A 17,994-nucleotide genomic window follows, 5' to 3' on the forward strand; every position below is an offset into this window, starting at 1 on the left:
ACTAGAAAACAAGAAAGAATCTGTTTTCAATTCCCAGCTTCGGAGGAGAGAAAAAAAGTATTTTCCAACTGCCTGTGTTTATTAGTGAACTAAAGTGCTATCAAACTTCCCACAGAAACATTGGAGGCATTGTAGGATCCTTGTGACATTCTTGAAAATTGCTTTGGAATAGGGCCTAGCTTGGTGTTACACAAAACTGGATGAGAGCACTATTTCTCTTATCAAGAATTAGTCTTCAAGTATTTGTAGTGTTTTGTGGATCACATCAACTGCAATCAGATTAAGATCTTTAGTATTAACATGCTGGAAGCATCTCATAGTTTCTCGAGCTTATGTTTTGAATTTCAAAAATGCACAAAAACTGCTCAAAGTGCTAAATCAGAAAAACTCACAGATTTGTACTACTGTATTAATGTATCACTTCTGGGCTGTTACTAATTAAAAATTCTTAATATTATGAAGTGCTTGATAAAGCATATGGTAGAATGGATGACTCATACTCTTTGTATTTCCTCTTCTACTCTGTCCTATAACTACTTTTCTATGTGGTTAAAAGGCACCTGAGTGCCGTTGCTATTGCTAGCGGCTCCAGGCCACTCTGCCATCAGTTTGTCTTTGATTACCAGCTAGCTTTACCATGAGTTTTCTTGGTAAGTATACCTTAGTGGCTGCTTCTCCTCTTGTACGTGCTGCTTCATTTGTTTCAGGTATTTTTAGAGAGGAAGTTTGCGTGGTAGTTGTGCTGCTTGGTTGTTCGATAACTTTGAATAACTGTGGTCCTTTTATTGATCACAATGTTATGGAAATACAATGTGATGTGCCTTACAACAGGGCCCCTTGATATAAGAATAGTAGGAATCTGACTTCAGTCCTTCCATGCAGTTAAGGCGATCTTTGGGTAGCTTCTTGATGTTATTGTGCAGAGTTACTGACGTTTTAGTAAGATTTCTTAACTAACTCTAGAAAGCTGAAGGTACACTAAGGTGATACTGAAGAAATGGGAAGTTATATCAGAGTATTCTTTACCACAGAAGAATGGCAGCTATTCACAAGCAGATAAGCTGTGTGAGGATCTGCTTTCAGATAGCATTTGCCCAGTGTCTGTGTGTAGTGGCTTGCTCTTGTACTGAATTACCTCACTGACGTTTTGCCTTTTTGATGCGGTTGGAGTCTGTGTGACTGTTGAGCTGAAATACCACTCTACTGTGATGTGTGTTTAATGCTTAAAGTCTATCTTGACTCTTTCCTGAAGCTGCCCTAATGGTGAGAACGTTTCTTCATTGGGAGCTAGATCATTTTTCAGAGTGACAAACTTCTCATAAAAGAAGCATTCATACAAGTCAAGGTACAAGTTGCCGTTCAGGGCCTTTGCTTCCTCAACAGAGCTTTGAGATGCCTTATAGTACAAACGACCAATCAGAACTATGGGAGCTGTAGTTTTTTGCTTTTGGTAAAGGGTACTGTTTGCCTAGGAGAGGGAGTAGCTGAGTATTTTCTAGTGTGCGTGATCACAGTTACTTCTGCATGTGCACAGGTTAAAGTTTAAAAATCTGTTGTGATAGAAATAAATCATTTTATACAGTAGTAATATGGTAGAGCAGTGTGATAGTTTGGAGGGAGCATCTGTATGATGTTAGGCTAGATAGACCCTGAAATCTAGTCAGCCAGTCAGAAGTGATATTACTGAAAAGGGAAATTTGATAAATAATGCCAATAAATGCATGAAAAATGTCTTGCTAAGCTAGACATTGTGTTCATAAAGATTATGCTAAATCCCTCGTTTATTTGTAAACACAAGTATGCTGTAGAAAAGCTAAATGCTTTAAATAATTAAGCTCTTATTTCTATAGCTTTAATAAAATATTATTTCTTCCCCTCGCTCTCTGGATCAGTAGTCTTAAGGGAAGAGCAGAACTGGTCAGTAATAGAACTAGAGGTCAAGGACCTGAACGAGATCTGGTCTGCAGGGATAGAAAGAGACAAACTTCCCTTTCTGTCTTGAGATGCTGGGAATTTCTCACTTTTGCGGTGACTTTTGTGGTGGACTGGGAGTGAATGTCACAGTGCTCTTGTTGGTTTTGCTTGTAGGAGCGAGGGAGGGAAGATGAGAAGTGATGGGCTTCAGCGACTGGAATTTTACTTGCCAGTCTTGCTTTCTCTGGTGTAGGCTTTCCCTATTACGTTCCTGGTCGCTAACGGAGTCGGATGTTCTTTCTTCCCCTAGGGCAGCAGATCACAGTGTTTCTGTGATCTTATCACCCTGCTAGCTGATGCTAGCTGACACAACTTCCTTGGGTCTTTTTCCCTGTTAATGGCTCTCCCAGTAAGGCTAAGACTAGAGTTCTTTCCTTATAGAAAGAAATTCAGGATGTTTTGGAATTCTTAGTTGGCATTTTTACATCTCAAATACAAAGATGGCCAACACTCTAATGGAAGGGTCCTGAAAATCTCTGCAGAATCTGTTACTCTGTCTCAGAAGAGCCACAGGAATGGCATCTAGGTTGGAGACACCGTTTGCAAATCATGTTACCTTTTAGGATAGGGCTGAGATGAGCACAGTGTATTGATGTTTGCTTCATTCCTCAGAAAGGGATCAGGTGTATGCAGCAGTCTCTGGTAGCACAGTCCTGCTGCCAGCTATTTTGCAGCTCTGGCAGATCTGCACAGCTTATAGCCACACGGAACTTGACTGGAGGAAGAAAAGAAAAAAAAAAAAAGAGGAAAAAAAAAAAAAAAAAACCCTCCTTCAGTGTTGATTGCGGGGGGGCAAAACTTAGACCAGAAAGCTGCTGTATGAATATTGCGTAGGTTGTAGCTTCATTTAAGCTGATTTTGCTGAGATTGATTTCCTCAGTCTTGGAGGGTGATGGGAAATGAGCATGCATAGCTTGTTAGAATCTTTTCACCTTTAAGTGGTAAAGCCGTTTCAAAAGTACAAGCCCCTTAGACACTGTACTCATGTTGGGAGTAGTGACTTAGAAAAACTAAGCTGCACTTCAGTACTGTTTCAGCAATTAGGGAAAAAACCTCTGAAGTTGACTTGCTTTTGTTTTTAAATAGCATTCGTGACCAAAATCAACCTTCCTAACTTGGATGCGAAACTAATGAACAAAAAAGCAGTGGACAAAGGCAACAGGTGAGATATATATTATATATATATTTTTTTTTTTCCTAAAATAGATTATTCTGGCTTGGAGACAACACCAAACATTGGGGTTTATTTTATCTAGTGGCAGTAGGTTGTTTTTGAACCAGAGAAAAAAAAATCCCAAACTTTTTTTTTTTTTTTTTACATCTTTTAACAAATTAGAAAGATTAACACAGCTAACGAGAAAAGTGCATTCATCTTTAAATTTATACATGAACAACATGGTTTACTTACAGAGGAGTAGTTACTGCTGTAAAATAGTAAATGCGCACTTGAAGTACCCATTCTCCTCCAGTTCTTTACTGTCTCTGCTCTGCAGTCTCTCTGCAGCTCAGCATCTGCAGATGCTATTGGATCAGATTTTCAACTTGAGCATCTCTGCATTTTAATCATTCCCTCAGGTATCTGTTTAGCTGTAAATAGACACAGTTGCATTTCATAAGCTTGAGAATGTTTTGAGTATTCTGTTATTATCCACAGAATATTTCAGATATCCAAGTAAAATTTGGGCATTCATTTACTCTTGAATGCCAGAATCCAGGTTTGTGCTCTATTTTTCTGATCAGGTCAGGTTATTGCTGGTCAGGTTATTGCTAAATGCAGTGTAGAGGAAAAGGGTGTGTGTGGCTTGAGCAGTTAATGGTTTTTTGCACTCCTTGATTGAAGCATTGCTTCCATATACAATAACATACATCTGCCTCCTTAGGAAGTGAGTTGAGAAATTACTTGATTTCCTTGATCCCTGGTTAGTTTTAGGTTACCATGTATAATGTGAAGAACTTTGTAATTTTTTTTTTTTTTTTTTGCTGTAGTCTGTCATCGTTCCTGTTTTGTAACCAAGAATTTGAGACTTGACTTTACTAGTGGAGGTGTTTCTGCTTGTTTCTGCATAGTTGATTCCCATGCTTTGCTAGCTATACTCTATGTTAATGCTCATATTACATCTCAGCATCCTTTTTTGAGGTCTTCTGGAAAGCATTGAATGCTATGTCAATTATACAAGTTCTCCAAACTTCGTAGGTATTTATTATGGAATTCCTTCTTTGCAGCAAATCCCTCATCAATAATGTAGATAAATGAGGGCCCTGGTGGAGCCATTTCTATACTGTCCTATCCATTTGCCTAAAATCACTTTCAGTTTTTGTGGTGATTCAGCTGTTGTTGTTCATGCACTAACAGCAATGTGGGTATACCAGAATTTTGTACTTCCAAATTAATTTCTTTTGCCCTGTTACCTCAAAAATCTTAGGAGAGGTGTGTCTGCATGCAAGCTACTCTTTTTGTTTATTTATTTATTTCTGTTATCCAAGCAGAAGACGGATTGTGGGATTATATCTTAAAATACATTTTCTCTTTCATGAAAGTGTTCACTCTTTCAGTTGAAATGAGCATATGTCTGGGCTCTAGTTTCAGACACTTTTCAGCAGGCCACAGGCATCTAGCTGGTCCAGCTGGTAATTCCCCATATTTAGCTAGTATTTTTTGAGCATTTAAAACAAGGTTCTGAAAACTGCATCAGTGGTCAGCAGTTAAACAGTACTTACTGACAGCTTGAGTGAAGAAAAGGATCTAACATTATTAGTGTTTGAGTATTTATTTGCTGTTAAATCAGTTGCTTGATTTATTGTGGTTCTTCTAAAGGGAGTTAGAAATCCCCTTTAGAAAAGGTGTGATGGGTTGATAGAGGCTGAGCAAGCACCCTTTCACAAACACATTTAGCTGTGAAAATGGCAGAGGCAGAATTCACTTGGAAAGTTCATCTCCCTTTCCTAAATGCTTGTTGTGTTTCAGCATAATACCCATCCTACCAAATACAGTTATTCATAGGCTGTCATTTTTTTCCTCTCATTAGTATCATTTCTATAGCAACTGCATAAGCTTCTATATAGATAAGCGGTCTTACTTTTTTTTTTTTTTTTTTTTTTTAAAGACTATGGAGAACATTGTTAATATTTTAACACAAGTGTCATTGCTAAGGTCAGTGTTCATCTCTCTGGTTTTAAAATGGACTAAGATGTTGTTTGTCAGTTTGGGTAAGATCCCCACTAGCGTTAAAGTCTTCACAGAAATCATGGCAAATGTTCCTTAAACACTTTTCCTCTTCCTGCTTGAGGTGATGTGATGCATTCTTTTCAGTAAGAAATCTATTTTTTCCCAAAAAGCATGCAGCAAAGCAGACATGTACTAAGTGAATCTTTAATTCTGTAGATTTGGAGACTGTTATTCAGCAACAGTTGGCACTTTGTCATCTCTCATTTGTTTAAAAACTTATCCTTAGGATCATTTGTCATCTGTTTTTTTTGTTTGTTTGTTTGTTTTTTTGTTTTTTTTTTTGTTTGTTTGTTTTTTTTGTTTGTTTGTTATTGGCTGCTTATGACTTTGCTATAAAAGAATATTTGAAGAGTTGTGTGGCTATTCGAGTTGTCTTCACATCTGTGTGTGAATTGCAGGCCTCCTTCATGTTTAGCTTCCAATGGATGTAACTCGTTGAGTCTTACACTACAGCAAAATTATGGAGTTACCTGGAAGAAAGTAGTTAATTTGGTGCTGTTAACTGCTTTGGATAAGAGAAGAACCTCTGATTGCAAGCCATTTTTGGTACCTGATGTCCTCAGTTTTGGAGTATTCGGTGTCTAGATCCTCAATCTTGTTTTCATAACCTTTTTTGATGTAAATGTATATACACACACACTTAGAAATCGTTAAGTGCTGCTGATGCATGAGTGGTGGTGACTGTGGATGACAGTTCCTGTAACTTACTGACAGTACCAAAGAGTACCTGTTTTCACCTTTTGGGTTTTGCAGGTGTAGTTGCCCATAAAATGTTTTATTTATATATGATTTTTCCCATTTTTCCCCTTGTTAAATTCTTCATTTCTATTCAGAAGACTTGTGTCACAGTGCGGTGCTCCCTGACCAGGCTCCTTTTGCTATTTCACACCTGGAAAGTGTAATGTTTTAATATTAAAGCTTAGTTGGAAGGTCCCCAGTCCCTGGGAGTTGCTCTCTGAAATTCTTTTGTTGGTTTTCAGGTTTCAGAATGTGTTGGGCTGAGCTCTGAGTACACTTCCCCCGTGCTGGTCTGGCTAGTTCAGGGACACGTTCACACGCTCTTGATAAACTCTTGAAAAAACATTTGCACCAGCTGATCCACTCCCTGGGCTGTGGGCAGTTGATTCACCCAACTGTCACAGCTCTTTATCTTAAACAAAGGCCACCCGCTGGTCCCCTTGGTGTTGAGATAAGTCAGCTTTTTCTTTAGCTGTTGTACCCTGTATCACCCTTGAGCTTCCAGGGCATCTTGCCCTCACCCATCTCCCCTGAGATTATAGGAGATTATTGGTCAGTCACAATGTGCCACCCGTGTGCATCCATTTGTAGCCTCTTACAATGATTTCCTCCAAGTTTCCCTTCTGTTGGAATTTCTGCTATGCTGGAATTTTTGCTAGTCTGTTTGTAGAAGCGCCCCAAACATAGGAATCAAAAAGGCTGTATCTAAAGACTTTAAAGGGTGAATGTGCAGCATCATTGCTGATACACAGCCTGTAATAGTTTGCAACATCCAGCAATTAAGCAAAACAGTGGATCTAGGTGCCTCAAGAGTAGTGTTAGTGATTCTGAAGTCCACACTAATGTAGCCTTGAGTGTCCTGTTGTTTCAAATACTATTTTTATGCTATTCCAGTGTGTTGGCTGTGACTGTCCTCCTTTTGTGGAAGCAGTGATGCTGCGCTTGTTCTAAACCATAATAAAATACTTTGGAAACGAAATGCTAGTTATTCAACGTGGTATCTTCTCTTGTTTGCAAGCAAAACTGATAGCTGCAAGGCTGTGTGGTGGATGTCTTTGAAAAGCTAATTGTGGAAAGGTTATGGATTAGATTCTGCATAGTTTATTGGAGCATTTGCTCTGCTTAAATCTTTCCTGTTCTATATTCTTTGCTACCTGTGATTCATGCAAATAAATGTCAATAGGTCTTGTCTTTCAGACGTATCTCCCAGGTCTGATTTCTCCTATTTTATGTGTGTTTGGTGTGAGGAGGGATCCTTCTCTGCTTCCTGACTGAATAAGTCTGTGTTCCTTTTTCAACATTTAAAGACAGACTATTTATTCAGAAATTTGTTAGATTGACAGTAGGCTTGAATTCTAGAGAAGGAACTAGAAGAGGGCAAAACCTTCATATTCTCAGTGTACTTTCAGTGCTTAAGTAATTGGGCACCCTAATACTTATCCTCAGGCACATCAGAGGGAAAAAGAAGCAGCACTTGAGACCTTCATCTCTCTTTTCAGGCAGTGTTAGACCCAAACTGAAGCAAGGATTTTTCTGGGTTCTGCTGTGGAAAGGGTTCAAATTTAAATGTCCCATTAGGCACCTTGCTGCAATGGAATGGCTATCAAATATGGCCTTGGGTGAATTTGTACAAAAACTCAGGATCATTGAAGATGACTGCTTCTACTTAGTGTAGGTGCTTTCACTCTTTCAACTTGATGAATCTTTTAAGTGTATTTCTTTTCCCCTGTGCAGAGTGCGTGACTTGGAGAGGTAGGACAGCACTGCATGGGGTAGCTCGGGATTCAGGTTGGCATAAATACACTCTCCTCTTGAGCGTTTTGTGCTTCATATGAAACCCTTTCGCATCCACATTTAATGCATTTCTGAGAACTTAAATTGAAGAGGAGAAACAAACTGGAGGTTCAAATTACTGAATGTAATTGAGTTTTTGTAATTGGATATACTGGGCTCATGCTGAAAGCAGCTTGACTCAGGGCTGCAGCGTGGCGATGGTTGCTTCACGTGTCCGTTACGTTGTTTGAAATAACTCTGCTGTTGATTGTTCTTCCTGCTGCTGCTGAGTACAGCTTAGCATGGTCTTAAGCAGAAGGCCAGTGGAGAGCTCAATATCTTTTAATTGTTCTGGTGTTAGGATGATTTGTCCAGTTGCTTAGAATGGTTTGGTGGTCAAAATTGTTGCTGGGGCCTCCCTTGTTTTGGAAGGGCACCGTGGTCTCATATGTAATAGAGCTCTCAAAAATTACTATGTAATATTGTGCGTTCTAGAACGTGGAAGTTGGTAAATGTTAGTTTAAGTTCTTATTTCTGCTTCTCATGCTTTTTCCTACTTCATAAATATTTAGTATGTAAATATACTTAAAGGTAATGTAGCATTGAGTACAAAATGAAGGCTGTATGCCTTTGAGTAATGGAGCCTAACTGACAAAAAATTCTTTTAAATCTTGGTTTCCTCTTAAGATGAAGCTTTATAAAGCATTTTTCTACTTACTGAAGCAAAGATGAATGTACAGTTTATTGTATGCCTGTGATGGTCTTGCCAGTCTGACAAGAGCAGTTCTTGAGATTTGAACTTGAGTGCTAGAACACGGTCTGTTATTGCAGAAAGGGAGTGTGTGGCTGGGGCCGAGGGATCTAGCCTGGAAGGCCTTAAAGCACTGGGGAGGGAGGACAAGTAAAATCTCTGCCTACTTACCTGGCCTCTCTTTGCAGCCTGGTGGCCAGTTCGACCATATTTAGGTGTCCTTACAAGTTCATCAAAATCAGTGGCTTGGTAAGGGAGGAAAAACCCAGCTCAGTATTCGCCATCTCTGTACCCTCCATCCTAAGGTGGAAATCTATGGCATAAAATTTCCATGCTGACCTATTTCATTATTCTGCTCTTAGGTCAGCACAGCCACAAGTACCTGTCTGTCTAATACTTGAAGTAGATGGGAAGGTTCCTACAAAACTGCCCCAGCTCACAGTGCTGGTAGGGAACAGTCAAGGCTAAGGGTTGGCATCTTATATTGGGGATTGCAATATAAGGTGTGCCGTGTGAGGGGGCATATGTTGCTAGGCCCTTTCTGGATGTGCATGGGTTACAGAAGACTAATCAGTAGGGAACTGGGCTTTAACTGTGTTGCTTGCAGAGGAATCCCGTTCCTTGCTTGTTCAAGGCTGCTCTGCCGACTTAGACTTCTATAATATACATACTTTTACAGGTGCAGTTATGCTGTGTCATTATAAAGCCACCAGCACCTTCCTGCCTGAGGACAAGAGTGACGTTGGGAACATGCAGAGAGCCTCAAGCTGGCTTGGAGATGCAGTGACTCTGTGCTCTACTGCACTACATGAGAGAATTGCATCAGTTAGGGTTTTATTTTCTTGCTCTTCAGTAAATGACAAGGAAAGGGAACAGGGAAGAGGTATTAGGGAGCTAAACATTTGGAAATATGTCCCCTGAGAGAATCCGGAGGGTATTTGGGACAGGTGAAGATGGTGGTGATGGAAAGCAAGTCACAAGCCAAAGACTGAGTGTGTGTGTGTGTGTGTGTTTTCTTTGCCATAAACTATTAGTATAGTTAAGTGGCTCCCCAGGACAAGAGGGACGTGGAACTTCTAGAGAGGGTCCAGCGTAGAGCAACAAAGATGATGAAAGGACTGGAGCATCTATTGAATGAGGAAAGACTAAGCGAGCTGGGCCTGTTTAGCCTGGAGAAGAGAAGACTGAGAGGGGGTCTGATCAATGTATATTAGTACCTGAGGGGAGAGTGCAAAGAGGATGGGGCCAAACTCTTCTTAGTGGTGGCCAGTGATAGGACAAGGGATAATGGGTGCAAGTTGAAACACAGAAAGTTCCATCTCCATGTGAGGAAGAACTTCTTTCCTGTGAAGGTGACAGAGCCCTGGCACAGGCTGCCCAGAGAGGCTGTGGAGTCTCCTTCTCTGGAGATCTTCCAGACCTGCCTGGATGCCACCCTGTGCCACATGGAATCATAGAATCCTTAAGGTTGGAAGGGACCTTTAGAAATCATCTAGTCCAACCCCTTGCTCTAGCAGGGACAGCCAGAGCACGTGGCTAAAAAATAAAGGGGGGGGGGGAGGGGAACCCCCCAAACCATCCAGTGAATGGTGGTTCTGATCTGCAGAACTCCATCTCTGCATAGCTCAGATAGGGCTATTAACCAGAGTACCTACCCAGTGTTCAGTATTTGGCCAAAACTTGCCATACGGTTCTCTGTTGCAATTGATCTCCTTCATGTATTGCATTCCTGCAATGATTTTTTTCAAGTTATTGGATTTTTGAGGCTATTTTGTTTTTCAGATACTGCAGTTTCTTGCCTTTGGGGCCTGCTTGTTTGTTATACCTCTTTTAGATCGCCTGCAGATAGAGCTTTTTCACGTAACTTATTCTTTCCCCCCAATAACGTAAAAGGCTTAAATATGAAATGCTGTGATGCTCTTTTGTCCTTGGGTGTTCTTTGTAACTAGCTGTCACTTAGCTTCACCGTTAATTTGCATCCTGTATATAGTTCTGAGTTCAATTGCAAACCTAAATGAATATAATAAATAATATCAAATATGGAAGAAGTCAGGCTTGTTTCAAGGGTGCAACTATCAAAAGTAATGTATGACCTCCTTTTCACACTAGAGGGCACTAACATCCCATTAAATTTCAGTCAAAAACAATTTTTATTGCGTCTATAGTGTTTATAAGTTAGTCCTGTGACTTCCCTAGTGAGGCCAGAATTCTTACTTTTTTGTAGCCTTTTCTCTGTAGAAATGAAAACTAAAAATAGTTGTATTCTTACAAGGGTGCATCAGATGCTTGCATTAGTGATATTTTTATAACCTAAACAGTAATTTGGGTAACGATTTCTGGAAGAAAAGAAGGTAACTTTCAGCTGCATTTTTCAAGTGCTTTCATTGTGATACTTTTCACTCAAAGCTGGTAAATAGGAATATAAAATAAAAAGCAACTGAATAACTTCCTATTAAAAAAAGAATTAAGATCTCGAGTATACTTCTTGAAGTTCGTAATGGAAGGAAAATCAACGGATGCTGCAGGAATAGGAAGTTATGGGTTAATTGCATGCATTTACCTAGTAATGCTTGTTATAAAGAAAATGTGGGGGAAAGAATCCCTACAGTAGCAGTTAAGTAATAGGTTGTAGTAGAATTTTCAGTTGTTTGTATCAGGACACTTAAACACATGTTCTAAAATTACTTACTTGAATCTAATGCTTGGGCCTCAGGGCAGTATAGCTGTTTAAAGTAGTTTGGGTTTTATTACAAATTTCAGATACTGAATCTTTCTTAAAAACACTTGAAAGACTTGTAATTACATTTTTGTCCTTTGTAGGAATGGTTATTCTGTTGCCTTGGAGATGATCCTGCTGCCTTAAATGTAGGACAGAAGATTAATGGTGTGGGCAGTATGGACCTAATGAACGGACAGTCCAGCAGTGTTAATATTGTGGCTACTGCTTCAGAGGTAAGGATTGCAAAACTTGCTTCTTGAGTATTTAAGACCAGAAAACTTAACTCTTTTGTAAGTGTTTTCAGGAACTCTAGTGCTCTCATTTCTGTGGGTGGGAAGTGAAAAGAGCAATATGTAGTATGGCCATAATAATAAGCCTTGTTAGGCTTTCAGGAGAAAATGTTGGGACAATGCAGAGATCCCATCTAAGCCTGTGATTCTCTGCTTGTTTTTCCATCTGCTTCTGAAATTGGGCATTTTGATTTCTACGGCCTCCCTCGGGATGGACTTAAATTCATGCCTCTTCCTAACACCCACTCAGGAAAAGATCTTCTGGGTGCTTTCCAGTTTTGTGAGGTAGGAGTACTGAGAATAGAGGTTAGAACTGAGTGCCTAAGGGCACGGGTCTGCAAGGTGAGGCTAAATGGGTCTTGGTTTGCTTTCAGAGCAAGGCGGGGTGGAAGGACACAGTGATTGCATGCTCTAGGCATATCTCCAAAATAAATAGCTCATATCTGCGTTCAGATATGAAATAAACTTCTGGATGTGACATCTCATGCCTCAGTGTGATGACTTTTTGTAGTAGGTGAGCACAGAATCGAGGTTTGTATCTATATAGCATAACATAGTATGATTACTAATAACATAGCTATATTCAAAATGAACGGTTAATTTTTGAAGAATGTTTGCATTTACAAGGAAGCTGGTATCTTTCTTGTTAACAAAATCGGCATGAATGATGCCCAGAAATGTAAGTGTTGTGCATCGAAAACCACCTTTGAAGCCTACTGATGCCTGTTTGAGACCTTCTCATTTTAGAAGTCTCTGTGAAAAGGTATGTTTTGTCTTGATAATTTTTTAGGTAGAAAAAATGCAGTCATGTTCAGAGGAGGGAAAAAATGATTATAAGGATTAATAAAAGAATAAAAACCAGTGCCTTTGTTTGTATTTCTGCAGAAGAGCAGCAGTTCTGAATCCCTAAGTGACAAAGGCTCAGCTGAACTGAAGAAGAGCTTTGATGCTGTGGTATTTGATGTTCTCAAGGTTACACCAGAAGAATATGCAGTAAGCACCTGATCGTGGGTGAAAGCCTGGGGGGAGTGGTAGGAGGGAGGGGAAAGGGGGCAACTCTTCCTCCCCTTATCTGCTTTTGTTATGTGCTTAACTTTTGTTATCCCTGAAGTTCAACAATAGAGCCTGTGCTATAGCTCCTTTGCATGCCTGTTCTGCTTGCTTGGTTTTGGGGGGCCATGTTATCCTGGGCTGTCCCTGGTATTTTTCATTTTTTTCATTCCATGTAGATTACATACAGCATAGATTAAAGATTCTTAAAGGTGTATGATATAGCTTAATTCCAACATGAGGGCAATGCAACATGTTTGGCTTATTTTAGTGACAAGAATATCCTTGCCATGAGTTTTTCTTAGGATGTTGTAATGAAATATTTTGGCTTTCATTATACCTATCAGCCTATAAAGTTTTAGATTTCTGTTCTTCCATTCCTCAGTGATGTTTAGGCAATTGCAGATGTTGGCAGATGATATACATATGCCTAAGCTTGTTAATGATACCAATTTTAATGATGTAAACTTAAAAAATTCTGGCCTTGCTAAATATTAGAAAATAGTCCTGTATCACAATAAGTCATATAAAAAGCTTTATAATATTGGCCAACGTTATGGAACATGATAGTTATTTTTCCACTTTTCAAGGTAAAGCATACTTGTGATTAGCTTATACTTGAGCTGTCTGGGTACTATTCTTTACTATGTTACATGAAGCCTGTGTGACATTGTCAAGTCTCTTTGCAACTCTTTTCCTAAAATATTACTGGGAGTAGTTCAGTTGGATCTGTCTTGTGTGATGCAGGATTACAGGTCCTCAGGACAAATCATATTTATTTCATCACTAGTCTGGAAGTATTGAAGGCCAACAGTAACAAAGACAGTGAACAAGCGGGATTGATGCTTTCATAGAGCTTTTATTGGGGATAAACATTGAATATTTCAGTTAGTGTTGTCTCTTCCTGCATGTGTTGCAGGAGAAATTGTTTGAGTTTATACATGGCTATAAGCACTCATATCACATTTACATGTGCTTTCTGGGCTGGATCTTACCGAAGTTCCCAAATGCTTTTATTTTAAGGCCTGCCTTCATTTTGAGGAGGATGCCAAAAATGCTTCAAGATGAACCTACTCTGCAGTACCTGGTTATCTTATGCAATAAGAGAGCTTTAATGCTGCTTAAATATGCCTAGTTCTCATTTAGATATCCGAGTATCGCTTTGTGATGCCAGGAAGCAAGTCAGATTTGGAAGCGTTTGTGCAGGCTTCAGTATTTCTCCTGGTACTCAGAAAGACGTGTGGTGTTTGGCTTTGGAGTGTGCAGTTTGTTTGTTTTTCCTTTAACTCATTTTGCCTATCTTGGAATTTAATGTGGTGTATAAGCTATGCAAAGCTATTCCTGAGATATTACTATTGCTGTGGGATCAGAGGAGGAGCTCCTAGCTATAGAAGGTTCTAGATGCACGTGGCTTTCAAGGGGTTTGAGGTGACCACGAGTAAGTTAGGTGCTTTCTCCTATGAAGAATCTGCATGAATTCAAACCTGCATGTTCTCCACCAGGATTCCTTAGGAAATCCAAGACTTCCTATCAGAAGACTCTGATCTGCTTTATATTCCCATGGGAGTGGGAGGAGGGTGACTCTCTCCAAGGATGTCCTCATAGGCTGCACACACGTTCAGCACTGGCACAATTGGAGCAGAGGAGCAGGTTGAAACAACTAGAGCCAAGGGGCTGCCACGACCACTGTGTGGTCACTCAGGGTTTTTTATTCCAGACTGGATTTAATCTGGTCTCCTGGATCAAATATCACTATGGTGGATGTTGTTCAGACCACACCAAAGGAGTGTTGGATCTTTTGGAATTTCACATACAAGCTGTACTTGGGTTTCAAAATGACATGCAATTGTCGGTGCAGCCATCCATAGTCGAAGACAGTCTGTGCTTTTTTATTTAAAAAAAATATATATATATATAAAAAGAAGATTAATTTCAGGAATTTAGAGAGCAATGAACTTTGTCAATTCCAGAAAAAAAGAGTATTTTGTAAGCATTTTAAAATACAATTACATGATTGTACCCCCTTTTTTTAAATACTGCCTACTATAATATGCTGCTTTCTTAATTTCCAGCAAGAGTCCATGTTTTGAAAAAATCATGTCTTTATTCTTAGCCTACTTAAAGGATTTCTTCCTGTGATCAGGTCTGAGGAGCTTTTGAGGTGGCATTCTGAGCAGCTGAGCAAAACTTCCAGTAGGCAGCACCCAGCCCATTGTGAAACTGGGCTTTAATTAATGGTTATTTCCGTAGCAGGTTCACCTGCTTTTTCCACTAGTTCTGGGTTGTTTAGGTGCTATTGTTTTCTGATAATTCTTGTAGAAATGGGTAAACTAGTGAAAAACTCATGTAGAAATGGGTAAACTAGCGAAAAACTCATGTATCGTGGAGGAAACCCTCTGTTTGAGCTCCTTGTTTGCATTTTGGCCACTTTCTTCCTTTGGATCCTGCCCTAATAGCAAACTGTAAAATCTTTATCTGGGTTTTGAATGTTCACATGAAGGCGGGAGTGCTGCAGCATGGTCGAGGCTTGGGGAATATCGGAATTGATGAGAATGCAGAACTGTTAGTAACCCGTTTCCCTTGGAACGGGCATGTACATCTCACATTGAACATGGATGTGTTACCAGTTGCTTCCTCAGGATGAGGAAGCGGCACAGACGACTGACATCTGTGATTTAGGGAAGGCTGAGATCCATTTCTGCCTGCACGGTGAGGGCTGTCTTCAAAATGTCTTTTTTTTTGAAGTGGCGAATAGAGGAGATGCTACAGAGCCCACAGGCTATCTTACACACAGAGAGAAAATAAAGTGACAAAGTCCGTGCACTAGCAATGCGAGGAAATTGCTGCACAAGAGCCAGCCTGACCGCTGTCCGTGTAATGGGTAGGGAGTCTTGGCTCATAAAACAAAAAATCCCCTTTCAGGGTGTAGATACCACAAGGGTTGGGAGTTGCCTAGTCAAGCCAGCATCAGCATTGGGAAGTCTTACTGCATATCACTGTATTTTGGTGGCAGTGTACAGAGTGGATAACTGCAATTATCCTGGAAATGAGCAAAAATCTGACACTCAGCAAGTAGGAGAGAGACTAGAATTGGAGGATTTGGCAGTAGTTTGTCATGAGAATGAGCTCTCACTGCTATGAGACCGTAAGACGACTTTTAATTTCCCAGCGTTGGAGACAACCCTGTTGTTTCAAAACTTGAAATCTGTTTAGTGAGCTAGTGGGTAAGAGGCAAGATGGGCTAGAAAAGCTCCACTTGTAATCCTGTATTTTCTATAAGCTGCTTACCCAGCCAGAGAAGAGACTGTTTGTATGTTTGCAGAGGGGAAATGGTGATTTTCATTTCCATATCCTTCCTTTTTGGCAGTCATCTACCATTATCACGAATGCAGTCATTTTACAAATGGATTCTGTTCACACTGGAGCTCATTTGCTAACAAAGATGTGCCAGAAGTTCTTCAGCCCTTCAGGAGTTTCTAGTGGAACCAGTAGGAGAGGGTTATTGTGGGAAATGGGTAATACTGTAGCTGTGCTGCCACTGCAAAGACTGGAAAAGGCCCAGCTGGTCTCTCTGAAGGCTGCTGTGCAAAGGGCCAGATTAAAGCTGAAACAAGGGAGATCTTCAGGAGTAGCTGCTGCCGCAGTGGAAAAATCAGGGTTTGTTTTAGCCCATTGCAGTTGACAAAGGCAAATTTTCTCGGAAGATGTATTGAACACTGTGTTTTACAGGTTTGGGGGGAAAAAAAGCAGAATGCCTTTCAGGGGGTATAAAGCAGGACACATTAGTTTTGTAGCATGAAGCCTGCAGACAGGTTTCCAGCTGGGGCTCCCAAGGAGGCTGCTGCTGTTTAAATCCGCCTTGGGCTGCCAGGAGGGCCCGAAACCACAGTCCTGGTGCCAGGAGTGCCTGCTGGTGCCTGGCCCCGTGGAGGCAGCTGTTCCGGGTGCTCCCAGCCTAATGTCAGGATCCCAGGGAACACTGCACGTTCCCCGTGGAGGGAGAGGTGTGGATTGGAGCGCATGAGGCCCAGTTCTGTAGGTAAAGGGATATGCTAATGGTGCAGGGGGCTGCTGGTGAGCCTGGAAGGTGGGGGGAAAAAGGAAGATGCTCTGGGGATGTGGGCTCCAAATTAAGATGCTGGTGAACCTCACGCCAAATAAATACTGGTGGGGGTGTGTGTGGTGGGCTTTTTTTTTTTTTTTTTTTTTTTTTTTTTTTTTGCTTTTCAGTAAATTGCTATTTCTCAGATTGCTACTGTTTAATTATTTTGACAACTTTTTTTCCCCTCACTTTTCCATTTTATGTAAATATTTGGTGTAAATATTTGAGGTAGAATTAAGGGAAGCTCAGCTTTATAAATCCATTGCTTTCTCTTTCTGCCAGTTACCTAAGAGGGGTTATTTATTCTTTGCAATGGTCTTCAAAAATGCAATGGGAGAGGCTTGGATTAGGAGGTGTGCATACTCCTTTTCTTTTTTTGTTCTACTTAAACTTTATCAGATGGATGCCTGGAAAAAAAGAAAGATCATTGCTTATTTTGTGAAGGATATTCAAGTCATGTTTCCTTAAAAACTTTTAAGTGAAACGCAGGAGTTTTCTTGGAGACTTCCTTAACACAGTCAAACACGAAGATGCCCTTGTGTGAAGAACAGGATTGTTTCTGGTCACTGAAGCAGCTTCCCATCGCTCTGGAACCACATTGCTTGGGGAATAAAAGTGCAGGAATGAATCTTACCCCCCGAGCTTCAGAGAAAATAGGACTTCTGATTTTATGCACTCCTGTTGCATTTAGCTTTATTTTACCGAAGAACCCTGGTGAGCATGCTCCAAATGAGAGCAAGCAGAGCAGCTTTATTACAGTGTGTGGAGGAACTCTTGGTAAGTCGGGAATGGACTTTGTGAACCTAAGTACAGTTTCAGCAAGGAGCAAGATCCCAGTGTTTGCTTAGGGCAACAGAATTATTTTACTACTGATACAGTGCTTAACAGACTCGGCTGTTCTTTCAGGGAAGAAAAATATTCTGGGAGCCCAGAGAGACTGTGCTTAAGCCAAGTTGGAAGGCTTAGATATTTTTCATTTGAAGAAGTCAGATTACAGAACAATTTATGAAGTGCTGCTTGCAGAACCAGCATGGCTTAAAGGAAAATCAGAACGTGGCACACATTCTTCAATAACCAAACTGTCTTTTTTTTTTTTTTTTTTTTTTTTAAACATGTCAGACACAAACTTCTCTATTTTTGAAAAATATTTTTTCCCCCTTCCTCACAATGAGCTACTATGCAGGAGCTAGTCCTTGTGGCAGGCACGTGACAGGTAGGCAAAGCTGCAATGCAGCAAGTAGCCAGATAGAATGAGCTCTTGCTTGAGAAGATCTAGGGACCAGAAATAGGAGATTATAGTGCAGATTAAATGACAATTGCCAAGTAAGGGTCTGGAGGAGGGAAAGGAGTCTTCCCTCCTATAGGAAAGGA

General features: G+C 40.4%; 1 protein-coding gene across 2 annotated transcripts in view; it reads left to right on the forward strand.

Annotated features, from left to right (window-relative positions):
* Window positions 1-11,292: 11,292 nt before the first annotated feature.
* RALGPS2 (Ral GEF with PH domain and SH3 binding motif 2) overlaps window positions 11,293-17,994 on the forward strand; it is a 67,538-nt gene continuing 60,836 nt past the window's right edge. For both annotated transcript variants that reach the window (XM_010226449.2, XM_010226450.2), the window contains exons 1-2: window positions 11,293-11,414; window positions 12,357-12,464. In XM_010226449.2, coding sequence (XP_010224751.2) covers window positions 11,358-11,414; window positions 12,357-12,464 — 165 coding nt within the window. In that variant the 5' untranslated portion in view covers window positions 11,293-11,357. The remainder of the gene's footprint in view (window positions 11,415-12,356; window positions 12,465-17,994) is intronic.

This window comes from Tinamus guttatus, unplaced genomic scaffold, assembly GCF_059628265.1.
Source record: "Tinamus guttatus ecotype Peru unplaced genomic scaffold, ASM5962826v1 Tinamus_guttatus_pri_ptg000215l, whole genome shotgun sequence".
Taxonomy (NCBI): Eukaryota; Metazoa; Chordata; class Aves; order Tinamiformes; family Tinamidae; genus Tinamus; species Tinamus guttatus.